Source organism: Clytia hemisphaerica, unplaced genomic scaffold, assembly GCF_902728285.1.
Source record: "Clytia hemisphaerica strain Z4C2 unplaced genomic scaffold, Clytia hemisphaerica genome assembly, whole genome shotgun sequence".
NCBI lineage: Eukaryota > Metazoa > Cnidaria > Hydrozoa > Leptothecata > Clytiidae > Clytia > Clytia hemisphaerica.
Window position 1 is genome coordinate 993,244 of NW_027104154.1, and position 12,568 is coordinate 1,005,811.

Sequence of the window (12,568 nt, forward strand, 5' to 3'; positions counted from 1 at the left end):
ATTATTAAACATAAGTTGTTTTAATGAGCGTTCATTAGACCTTCGAATGACGTGTGTAGTATAAATCGTCCCTCTCACACGACTGAAGGTTCAATCTCAAAATAAGTGTCTTGGAAAATTGGAAATCTTGCAATCCTGTTCTGCCTTTGAGATTGTGTCATATGAAAACATCGACTATTCCTCTACATGAAAAAAGGGCAATCTCAATCTCAAAGATGACCACCACAGTAAAACTCTAAATTTCATAAGGTATTAATTTTGAGATTAAACCTTAAGTCATATGAGGGACGAAATCTTCTTGGTTTTCATCTTCATAGGAGAAGAACTACAAATTTTATCATCAACAATTAGAATATTTTGTTGGAAAATATTATGAAATCGAAGCAACGATACCAAAGGATTTGGAGAAACTCTTGATGCCAATGAATGATGCAGTACTGGCAACTTTCCAACCAGGAATCTCTATTTTGACATGGGATAACGTCAATGTGGATGGATATCTCCACCAGGTAAATACAAATAATAAACTGTTTAGCAGTCTCTCAATCTCCACGGTACTCCGCCGCAGAGACGGTAGGTAAAAATGTGCACTTTAGTACTGTGGAAGGTTAGATGAAATGTAACCATTGTGAATTTTTTCTTTCCTTTAAAGAGAATGATTTAGATATTTGAACATGATATCAATGATAATTTTATGGATCTCTCCTGAAAATTTCACAAAAATTCATCTAGAGGAAAAGAGCAAACGTTTGATCTTTGTAAGGGATCGCCTAGCTACAGATTTGAATGTTTGTTTCCATAATTCGGAAATTTGGTAATAGCCTCACCAAATATTAAAAAACCTCTATTGTACACATTTTCTTATAAGCAACCAGTTGCGAATGCTCGATGCCTTAAATTAGCCGATCAGGCAAACGATAGCCCTTGGCATAGAAATGGTAAAATATCATGCGTGCTCAAAGCTAATTTTTCAGAAAATGAGCTAGAATCTTAAGCAGCCCCATCCAGGTCTGGCCCGAAAATTGAAGTTGCTTATAAAAAAAAAAAGTGGTCCTCTTCGTAGTTCTGGATTTTTCTTTTTTGTAACAATTTTGATCTTTTTTCTCACCTACCTACAGTTGGATGTTGTGATCAGTGATTGGCAGTCCATTATAAGTTATGTTAACATTGCAATGAAGAAATTGACTCAAGCTTTGAGCGAAATGACTTCCTTACTTTTCATCGACAAACAGGTTTGTTTATCAATCGTTTTCTTTCCAAATATTGCTGATATGACATCATTAATTTTAAAACTAACTATTAAATAATTCTTTTGAGGTGTTATAATTTAAAATATTTCGAAAGGTAATTTATTGAACACTAAATGGAGTCCTACGTTCACGTCAAAGCACAACTATGCATCAATTTAGAAAAATTTTTCGAAAAATTTCAAATAGTTCAAATCTTTGCCGACAATTAAAAAAAATCGAAAGAAAAATGTTAATTATCCATTGAAACTCAGCATTTTTTCCAAAAGAGGGTAACATGACATCTTTTTAAATTTCATAACATAATTTTTGTAATTAAATTCTTGATTACCTAAAGGTAATTTGCTAAAAGTGTCAAGGAACCCAAAACAAAAGTTTAATTTCAAATCCCTCAACAAATTTTTTGACTATGGTCAGAGCCCTTAATCACATTAACTTTTAAACCATCAAATTATCCTTATTTTCAAATTTCAATATTTCAGACGGTATTCCAGCAAGTTTGGACAACTGAAGATTTTGCAACATCTTGCAAAGACATAATCAAGCAGAATTATTCTCGTTTGAGCAAACTAATTTCTAACATTGACGGTCTGATAAAGGTTTGTAATAATTATTGTCTCAAGCGGTGGTTTATTTGTTCTTTAATATTCATAACGTTATCCTAAAGACCAAAATTCAAGTCTTGAGATTTGAGGATCGGACTTTTCCCAATGTTGAGAAGATGGGTAGCGAATTCTGTTTTTTTTATCTGATTATTATGTCAAATAAAGAAAAGAACCAGAGTTTGCTTATTACGTGATCATTTTACAAGACACTGTTTTTACAAGAACCAACTACAGTAGATTCACTTTAAGTCGAACCTCTATAACTCGAACAATTTTTATGACCCCTTTAGTTTACAATGCCTTACAAACCTTACTATAATAACTTCATTAATCTGAAATTTCCTTAACTCGAACAAATTTGTGTTCCCTGTGCGTGTTCGACTTATGGAAACTCCACTGTATATAAAACATCAGGCTTCAATGGCCAAAATATTAAGAACATGTTAAGAACATTTTAAGGCTTTGCGGACTCTAAAACACTCGATTTCTTAGGAAAGAGGACAAAAATACTCACACAATAGTCAAAATAAGAACATTTATTAGGAACATTTTTATGCTTAAAACTCAAAAAGAGCCTGCATGGGTGTCTTTTACATCAACCTCGGTATTATATTGTTCACTAGGATGTTGTGCGTGCAATGACCAGTAAAACGCGTATGGAATCAGCATACCCACCCCATGTCAATCAAAACAATAACAATTCACCCAAGAATGTACTGGCAAATGTCAAAATCAATGCTAAATACCTGTTCAGTCAATTGAATTCTATCTTTGGTGATCAAGTCTTGAATATTATAAAGCAATGTACTTTGAATACTTTCCAAGAGTTTTTGATGTGTTGCTCCATACCTCAGAGGTTAGTATAAAAAAAAGCTTCGTCGATACATTTTTTAACATACAGTTGGCGCTCTCTAATTCAAAGTTATAATATTCAATATATAATATTGAAAGTCAACGTTAACAAGAAACTTTCATGAACGATGCTCCTCAGAAAAAAAAGGGGGGGGGGTAAGAAAAGATGATCCCTTAGGAAGATGGGATATGAAGGTTTCTAATATTCTAGTAAAAAGAGAAAAAGAGGGGGAATTTTACAATCTGTCTACCTTTTTTACAGGCATATTTAGTGTTCTTTAATTTCAGGCCAATAAAATACCATCCAGTATGTTCCAGGTTTAAAAGTGCGAAGATCCTAGGCATCACATTTCAAGATTTGAGAATCACTAATTATCTTAGTCTAGCATGCCAGACTAAGATAATTAGCAAAAACTAATGGAAGGGACAAATTGTATACCAACTCATATTACCCCTTAACAATTATTGTATTTTTCTATAGAATTAATATTACTGTATTACATGGATTATAAACGACTCCAGTCCATATTGTCCCCTTTTCGCAATCTACCGTATTACTTCGAATAAAAGCCCCCTTCTTTTAAACGCCCCTCCTAAAATCGAAAAAATTAAATAAACGCCCCGGGTGTTTATGCGAAGTAATACGGTAAGTGTAACTCCAAAATCTTGAAAATCTTTTTTTCTTTTCCTTCTTATGCCAGCCACGAAGAAGAATCAGTTTGTTTTAAAGTGGACATTACTTTCAAACTGCCTAACATTGTTTTATCACCAACATTGAGTCAAATACAAAGTACTATCACGGATGTGGGTGAATTTATTTTGGAAACTGCGTACAAGTTAAAGCTATGGGACCACGTGCATAAGAACAGCGTGGTGAAGCTGTTGTCCAATGATCAGGAAATCCAAAACACGAAAGCGTTACTGGAACAAGCGGTATTAGGTGAGTGATTTAATAAGATTTTTTTCTTCTATTTAATGAATTCAACCCATCGAAACATAAAGTGAAAACTGGAATGGAATCCTTTATAGCAACTAAAAAGTAAAGGTGCAGCCTCAAATATTTTTGGTCATTTTTTTGCCCGGAAAAGATAGATAGATATGCCCTCCGATGCATCGGAATGGGTCCTACCCACGATGGAGTAGGAATCACAGCGCATATACCATGACACTCGAACTACACGGGAGAACGGATGTCCTCGCTGGTGTAGAACCTCTTAAGTGTCTCAGCACACCACAATATCTGGAATATCTACCCATACTCTTGTATCATGTTATGGTACCCAATTCCCCTCACATGGCATGGGTTGACCCGGGCGAAGGAGCATTCACTTGCCAAGTGAATCGTAGTGCCACGGTGCGTATCGAACTTGGGCCTCCTGGACAGAAGGCAAGCACGATAACCACTATACCACTACGAAAAGATTGCTATGCTAAATGGACGTTATGGATATTGTATGGACGTTATTTAGCCCCAAAACTTTCTGACGAAAAAATAGCAACAGCCGTTTATAGAAGTTTGTTTGATCGAATGCCAAAGGCTATCGCGCTGAGTACGAGATCATTTCCTCTCTTCTCCTTTCCTCTCTTCTCCTTTTGAGACCCCCAAACACAATCCATCGGGGTAGAAGGTTCTGATGTTCTCTCTAGGGACACAGACATACCAAAACAAGATCTTGGAACAGTTAAGAGGGATAGAGATGTTTGGAGAAAGATTGTTAAGAACATGGTTTCGACTGCGGTCGAAACATGATGATGATGATAATGATGCCAAAGGCAACATCACGTGCAACCCTGGAAACCTTCGTATATTAGAAAATCATAATCCCTAGATTACAATTATTTTTTCTAATGATAAATACTTTAGAAAGCTTTATTTAGCATGATGATCATCAAATTCTTTTTTTTTTAAATTGATATCATCTTCTTCTTGTATGGTTGATCAAATGAATCTTAGAGTTTTTGATGAGACTGCCTTCTCTTTTATGTAACTTTCCTACATAGTAATTATCCTTTACGCTGTTGAGGTTATGCAATATATTGGGTTATAAAACATCTTGGGTTATCAAACATCTGGGTTCTGGTTCTGGTTATTAAGCAGATATTCAATAGGTAAAAGTTGATTACCGTAATCGGGGCGCTTATAATATTATTTTAACTAAAAGGGGGCGCTTATTCGAGGATTTACGGTATTGAGATTTATTCACCCGAGGTGCATCACCGAGGGTTAATAAATCCAATAACCAGCGAAAACCTATTGAATATATGTTTTATTATATATTTAGAGGCAAAACCAAAACATGAATCATGTAAATAGTCGAACGATTCACATAAAACACTCCGTTAATCGAACGTTCGTATGTTTTTCTTTTTTAATGATTTTCTTAATTACTTTGAGTCGTAAAATTTGCTAATGAAATTGACAATAGATTTACTTTAATAAATTTCTTTGATAACAACAAGAGCGAAAGAAAAATCAAACTTTGAAAGTAAAATCCAAAAAAAGCATTCTACCGTGGTATAATAGCCATGGTATTTCAGGAATTATTCGATGGCTGTTTTTGCCTACACGTATATAATAACATGGGTTATCAAATATCATGGGCCCGGGGGGGGGGTACTAGGGTTGGCGAATGAGGGGTATGTGCGGACGGGACCTCCGAAAAACCGACCCTTAGAGAGACTGATTTTTGTTGAAAAATTTGGCTGAAAATCAACCCTTATTGTGCAATTTTTCAAAATCTTTTGCCCTTTTCAGGGCAAAATTTTTCGAAATTTCTCAAATTTTACCTCAAAATTTGGTATTTTCTCAAATTTTACACCCTTACAGTGCACTTTTTCCCACTTGCTCACAAGTCAACCCTTACAGTGCACTTTCGAAAGTCCAAAAAACGCACGTCCGGTAGGTCACTTACCTGGAATGCCCCCCCCGGGTAGAAATACCGGCATACATTCACTCGCTGTAAGAACAATCTATGAAATTTGCTCCTTTATGATGCTCGGTTATAATACGTAAGACATAGGATGTAATAGAGGTTGGTATGGTGCAGTTTCGAAACTTCTTCTTGATCTTATTTGTATTGTTCAATGGTAAACTATTTATTCCGATTGCGGAATATCTAAAATACTTTCGTTCAAGAAGCAGAATTCTATGTCTTTTTGATCGATTTCATCTTTCTTTTTTTTTGCTTGCTTGAAATTCATCAAGTTTGATTCAAAGGAAATGCTGGTATTTGAGTGAAACTCGTTCAATAAGAGCTGATGTCCACGCATGGTAGTCTTCATTCTTTTAGACTATGCAGTAGAATTTAAGTTTGTTAGCGATGAAGTGTTCATTGTTTTTGGATTTCACGTAGAAACCTCCTAGTCATGTACTAGGTAGACAACTTCCCTCGAGCCTGGTTTTTACCATGATAGTAAAAAAAAAGCTGTCACTTATCGCAACAAACTCTAGTTCGTTTTGTAATTTTGTCTTTTATTTTACGTTAAATGAACTTTAGTCTCGAAAATCTTAAAAATTATAAATTCAAAATGGCTTTCATTGGATCCTTACCTGTATCTGATGTTGAAAAAGCCTTTGGTCTCAATGCTGGTGATATCAAACTGATCGATGATCCGTCATGCAGTGAATTACTGAAGAATAACGCGTGGACAAAATACGAGGGCTCTTTATTAACGCTACTGAATCTCATACCAATTCGTCAAAGCTCCTTTGCCAGATTGGCTCGAATGGTGGTATGGCTTGGCAGTCCAATTTTTGATTTCCCCGAAGGAGGCAAATCATATAATGAAAACGTCGTGTATGGTCTGTTTCGATTGTATAATCTACACGCAGAATATCGTGTACTGGCCTACATCAATGAGAATTGCCGGTTAGTCCAACCAGTTTTGCCATGGGACCCGAAAGACAAGAAAATTGAAAAAATGACCGATCTGACCATCTCTACGTTCACTGAGGACCAACTAAAGAAAACTGGGAATTATGCATGGTATTTGGAAGGACCAGCTAAAGAAGAATTTCTTTCTGATAAAGATAACTTTGGAAAGGTTTTGGTCGAGTTTAAACCCATTGATTTTGAAAATGATATTGGATTTTTATCTCCTCGTTGGTTGAAAAATAGAGTCAACGAACTCACGAAAAAAGAGTAGACTTTGGTCTGGCATAGTTTGTTGATTTAGGCTTCCGAAGTTTAGGTGGGACTAGCGAATCTTCAGATCATAGGGGGAGAAATAAGGGGGGCTCAAATATTTCATGTGGGACTTTCTATGTAACTTACTTATCAATAGAACTTTTGAATTTCGTTAACTAACATATTATCTAGTATACTTTGCTATCACACTTCCTTGATAAAACAAGCCTTAATTCTTTTTCAGATTTTGAATTTTTCTACCGAAGTGCTTGGGACTTAGGGTCATTGATTTTAGGTGGGAGCTTTAAGTAGAGGCATGATCTCATTTATTTGGTGAGACCTGGAACCCCCTTCCACACTTTTTCTCCCAGTACCTCAAACAGACAACATTATTTAACCCTTTAAAAGTGCCAATGTCATATATATCAGACATGGGCTATATAGGGCCCTCCTGTAATGCCCAGTTTGAGTTAGAAATCGTCATTTTTGGTCTAACTCGTAGGAATTGGATTGGGCTTCATGGTCAATCATAAAAAAAAAAAAAGTGATTCTTTCCAGCGAGATTTTAAGCTAAAACGTTAAAAAAATGCAAAAATTTGACAAAAATCCACTTTTTCAAGCTTTTGACCGTTTTTTGACCATTTTTGGTCAACGAGTGATCCAAGAACTTGCAAATTTGGCCCTGCCTTACTTGATTCTGTCCTTGAGCGAATTAATTTGAAGTTTTACCATTTGGCATCTTTCTATCATGCTTTAATTCCCCATACCTATCCCCTCTTTACCGCTGCCCAACCTGCCCTTCCTAAATCGGGTGGTGCCCAAGGTGGAAAGAGGAGATTCTTAAGCTATCCAACGAACTATAAACGAGCTTCTAATTTCTTCTAGATCCGGAGATATATGAGCCGTTAAAGTTTGAACTAGCGATTTAAAAAACTTAGAAAAAAATGACTGTGACACTTTAAGGGTCAAAAAAAATATATAGAAAAAAAAAGGCTATCTACCACCTGTTTTTCGGCTCTTTAATTTTCAAGTTTGAGTGGCTCTCATTTAATTATTTTTAGAATTTGTTTTTATTAATTTCGCTTAGCGAAAGTATTACGATAGCCTTTCTGCGGCGGCGGCGGTGTCATCGGAAAAAAAATTAGAAAACGAAAGTGCTCGATACGGTGGATGAACTCACTAAATTTAATTTGTTTTTTTTTACCTTTCCTTGGTCACACTCACCATGCATAAATATTGTGATCCGGAAAAATAATAAATATAAAACGTACAATTTTGAAACAATTAAAATATCATTAAGATTATTTGCTCATCTTCATTGTACTTAAACAAACACTTCATTCTTTTATTATTTTTCTTATGAATGTTCTACTTGACATGCGTAAATGAAAAACAGAGAGTGGTTATTATGCGTTTAGAATAAAAAGGATTTGGTTGTTAAGCGTAGTCAAATGATATGGACAATATACCTTTCAGATATTAGTTCCTACAGAGTAAACAAAGGATGGCATAAAATGCGGGAACATTTTATTTATCATATAGGCATCTACCTTATAAGAATCTAATCAATAACTCTTGAAACACGGTGATATACCTTTCGGTAATTAGTTCTTACAAAGTCTAAACAAGGGACAGTGCACAATATAGGAATGTTTATTTTTCTTATAAGCATTTACTTTATAAGAATCTAATAAATAACTCTTGATAGACAGCCATATACCTTACGGTAATTAGATTTTACAAAGTAAACAAGGGATGACGCACAATTTGAGCACATTTATTTTTCTTAAAAGCATTTACTTTATAAGAATCTAATCAATAACTCTTGATAGACAGCCATATACCTTTCGGTAATTAGTTTTTACAAAGTAAACAAGGGACGGCGCACAATTTGAGCATATTTACTTTTCTTATAAGCATTTACTTTATAAGAATCTAATCAATAACTCTTGAAACACGGTGATATACCCTTCGGTAATTAGTTTTTAAAAAGTAAACAAGGGATGACGCACAATTTGAGCACATTTATTTTTCTTATAAGCATATACTTTATAAGAATCTAATCAATAACTCTTGAAACACGGTGATATACCCTTCGGTAATTAGTTTTTACAAAGTAAACAAGGGATGACGCACAATTTGAGCACATTTATTTTTCTTATAAGCATATACTTTATAAAAATCAAATCAATAACTTTTGATAGCTGGGGATATACTTTTAGGTAATTAGTTCTTACAAGGTAGACAGGGGACTACTGGTTGCAACAGTTTTAATATGGCTCAGCCTCGCTTATTCATCATAAAAAATGACCGTGTCCGCATCATTTCTCATGACTCGACCTAAACCTTTTTTCTAATCCACCTCGTAATTTTCTTAACAGCTTTTTCAAAGCCAGCATTTTAGCATACTTTTTGCAAATATTTAGCGAAATTTTCGACTTCAAGTCGTCTTGTTTATTTTTAAAACATTGGTCAATCCAGAACGATTTGTCTTACCCTTGTAGTTTTTTTTGAAATTATTCAATTTTTAGTAGATAGTAATTTTACGTTTTTTGTTGTAATTTCAAATGATTATAGTAAGATGGGAAAACTTTTTCTACGTTATCTCTTCTTCGTTCAGAGCTTTAAAATTGCTTAAAATTAAATCAGAACCAGAGCCTGGTACTTTTTATGGTGTAAACTAGGGAAAACCTAGTTCATATTTTTTCTTTATTTAAATCTTCATTTAAAAAGCTATGATTTCGTCGATGAAAAGATATATTTGTCAGCAAAAAATATTCATCGGTAAAAAATTTCGTTACCAAGCGATTTTCGTCAATTTTAGCCGACGAATTTTCTACCGGGTAGGTAGTTCGGTTGTAAACATGCCCAATATTTACGGATGAAATAGTAGCCTGACTAATGTAAAATGCGTTAGTCGAATGCTAATTAATGTATCAGCCCCTTTTAGAGATTTAATATTCAATATTGATATTTCTTTAGTTTTTAAGAGTTTTTCATATAGATGTAGATTTTTTTCGTCAAAGTCTATATGGCGGAATTCCAAGGCGTTTACGGTGCTCTATTGTCCATATTTAGTCTCAAAAGAAGGCTTGGAAAATTAGCCTTTTGTCGGTTTGGTTTTAGATTGAATCCAGAACGTACTTTTGATTGGGTTTAGGGGGCAAAAATCCAAGATAAAATTTTGAAGGTTGTTTTCTACAAAAAAATGGCCAATCAACTTTAAATCCTGCCAGTTTTCGTACACATAAGCGATCTGTGTTTATCTGCGATGGGGACGTTTAGGTTTTGATTTGACTATATGCTGATCAACTGAGGACGGCAATAAATCAGCACTTGTACCGTCCTCGATTTTGCGGGTCAGGTCCGCGGGTTTTTCCAAATCGTTTTAGTCACTCCACCGTCCTCAAAAGTGCAAATACATAAACACGCTATAAAGTGCCTGAAAATACCTACCCCAGCTGGCACACAACGTTGTTTTAACGTTCAAATAACGTTATTTGGACGTTATGAATGTCAAATGGACGTTGTTTTGACGTTGTGGGCCGGCTGGGACATTACAATCTTTTGTTCTACTTCCTTTTTAGGAATCTCTGCATCGTTATCCAGCTCTTTACTGGTGTTTGATCAATTCAATTTCCTCTGGACAGACGATATGCATAACCTGTATAAAACGTTCGAAGAGGAGAACCCAGATCCATCCTCACATCACCAAGAAGTCAAACGTATTATAGAGATTGAACATAAGATCAAAGACGTTTTTGATGAGAAAACAGTGGGTTGTATGAAGCTGAATTCGACGCCAATTAAAGACTCCTTGGCTGGTTTTTGTATGGCATGGAAAATGTGTTACGTACAAAAATTACACAACCACGGCAAGGTACTAGGTCTTTTTATAAACTCTTTTTATCTCATTAAATCAAACAGAATTGATCTAGAAAGGTATTGAGATAAAGGGTAAGCGAGACCAGTTCTTGATGTTGTAGAAAACTATAGCGCTTTGGAACAATCTTAAGGAGCACGAATCCGTTAGTGGATGCCATCAGCCTTCCTTTTTGAGGAAGTTGGGGTTGGATGAAAAAAAATTGGAACAACCTGCAGTTTTGCGTTTAAAATGAATTGATTCGCTGTCATCCTCGGTCAGTCAAGATTTAAACGAATCAATAACTAACCGTCTTTTCTGCAGAAACACAGCATTCATAAACTCGATAGTCAACGTTATCGCTGCGGAATATATAAATATTCATCGAATGAATACGAATTATCGGAATGTAGGAGGGACCCAAAAATTTCAATTTTTAACTCTAGTTTATCATACTAAACAAAGTTTTCGCAATCCGTCTACAATTGGTCACCCCCCTACATTTAGAGGGCTAACCTAAGGGCTAGAGTGGAATGTTTAACCCTCACGAGAAAGTAAAGCCTTATTATTTTTGCCGCTTTGGAATGACGGATAGACGGAATGTTCTTCAAAATCTGGCGATAAATTTTTCTGTCAACCCGGTGGTTAGGTGAAGCCCACGCGGGTCACGCGATTAAGATGGGAAATAAGAGGTGGCTTCATCTTCCACTCAAAAGTTTCATCTCTAGCTCCTTCAGGGTTTTAAACTCAGTTTCATGTAGAGAGGATGTCACTTGGGTCTTCCTTCTTCTGTACCAGACCCCTGTAGAAACTAATATGAAAAAGTGACAAGTTTCTAACGACTATTTCCCTCTTATTTTCAGGAAACTTTGAATAATATTGTCAACGAGCGAACACTGTTTTTCGAGCATTTGAACAGTGAGATTGTCACGTTACAAGAGCTGGACAGTGTGTTGGACAGGACACAGCATATCATTGATTTAGACAATTTGATTGATGAAAAGTATCTCCCAGTTGAGCGGCTTTACAAAGTGCTCACTGAGTAAGCTTACATTATTTTTCTAAGTTTGAGTAGCAATACCTTCCCAATAGCAAGTCCCTCATTTCTAGCTCGTGAAACTTTGGATATTGTCCAAAGTTTCGTTCTTAGAAACCCGTGATTTATTTTTTGAACTTATCGAGGTACGATCCCTTCCCCCCTCCCTACTAAAAGTGGCCGATTTTTATGTTTGCAACTTTTTCATCATTAAAACTTGTCTCTTTTTCTTGGACGGGTATGCCCCAGCCTAAGTTCGAAAGAGACTGTTCTCCCCAAATTTCAGCCAAATTCTTGACCTAAATAACGAGAAATTATAACCCTGTGAGGGAGTCTATTTTTCATACTTATAGGAGACTCAATTGCAGTTTTTTGGTTTTCTTCTCCTGTGGAAGACTTTCGGGAGTGTACGAAAGGGACCCTTATGGCTGGCACATACCCGAAATTAGACTACACGACTCGAATATTTTTGGACCTACCTCGCTCGGAGGTCCTTTAACGTTCGTTCGTTCGTTCGTTCGTTCGTTCGTTCGTTCGTTCGTTCGTTCGTTCGTTCGTTCGTTCGTTCGTTCGTTCGTTCGTTCGTTCGTTCGTTCGTTCGTTCGTTCGTTCGTTCGTTCGTTCGTTCGTTCGTTCGTTCGTTCGTTCGTTCGTTCGTTCGTTCGTTCGTTCGTTCGTTCGTTCGTTCGTTCGTTCGTTCGTTCGTTCGTTCGTTCGTTCGTTCGTTCGTTCGTTCGTTCGTTCGTTCGTTCGTTCGTTCGTTCGTTCGTTCGTTCGTTCGTTCGTTCGTTCGTTCGTTCGTTCGTTCGTTCGTTCGTTCGTTCGTTCGTTCGTTCGTT

The 12,568-nt window shown here is 36.0% G+C and overlaps 1 protein-coding gene across 1 annotated transcript in view; it reads left to right on the top strand.

Moving 5' to 3' along the window:
• Positions 1-12,568, top strand: part of LOC136814076 (dynein axonemal heavy chain 5-like) — a 139,404-nt gene that overhangs the window by 21,697 nt on the left and 105,139 nt on the right. Inside the window, exons 13-19 of the mRNA XM_067070575.1 lie at positions 318-509; positions 1,119-1,232; positions 1,730-1,846; positions 2,476-2,708; positions 3,406-3,644; positions 10,419-10,711; positions 11,557-11,735. Of these exons, the coding sequence (XP_066926676.1) occupies positions 318-509; positions 1,119-1,232; positions 1,730-1,846; positions 2,476-2,708; positions 3,406-3,644; positions 10,419-10,711; positions 11,557-11,735 (1,367 nt within the window). The remainder of the gene's footprint in view (positions 1-317; positions 510-1,118; positions 1,233-1,729; positions 1,847-2,475; positions 2,709-3,405; positions 3,645-10,418; positions 10,712-11,556; positions 11,736-12,568) is intronic.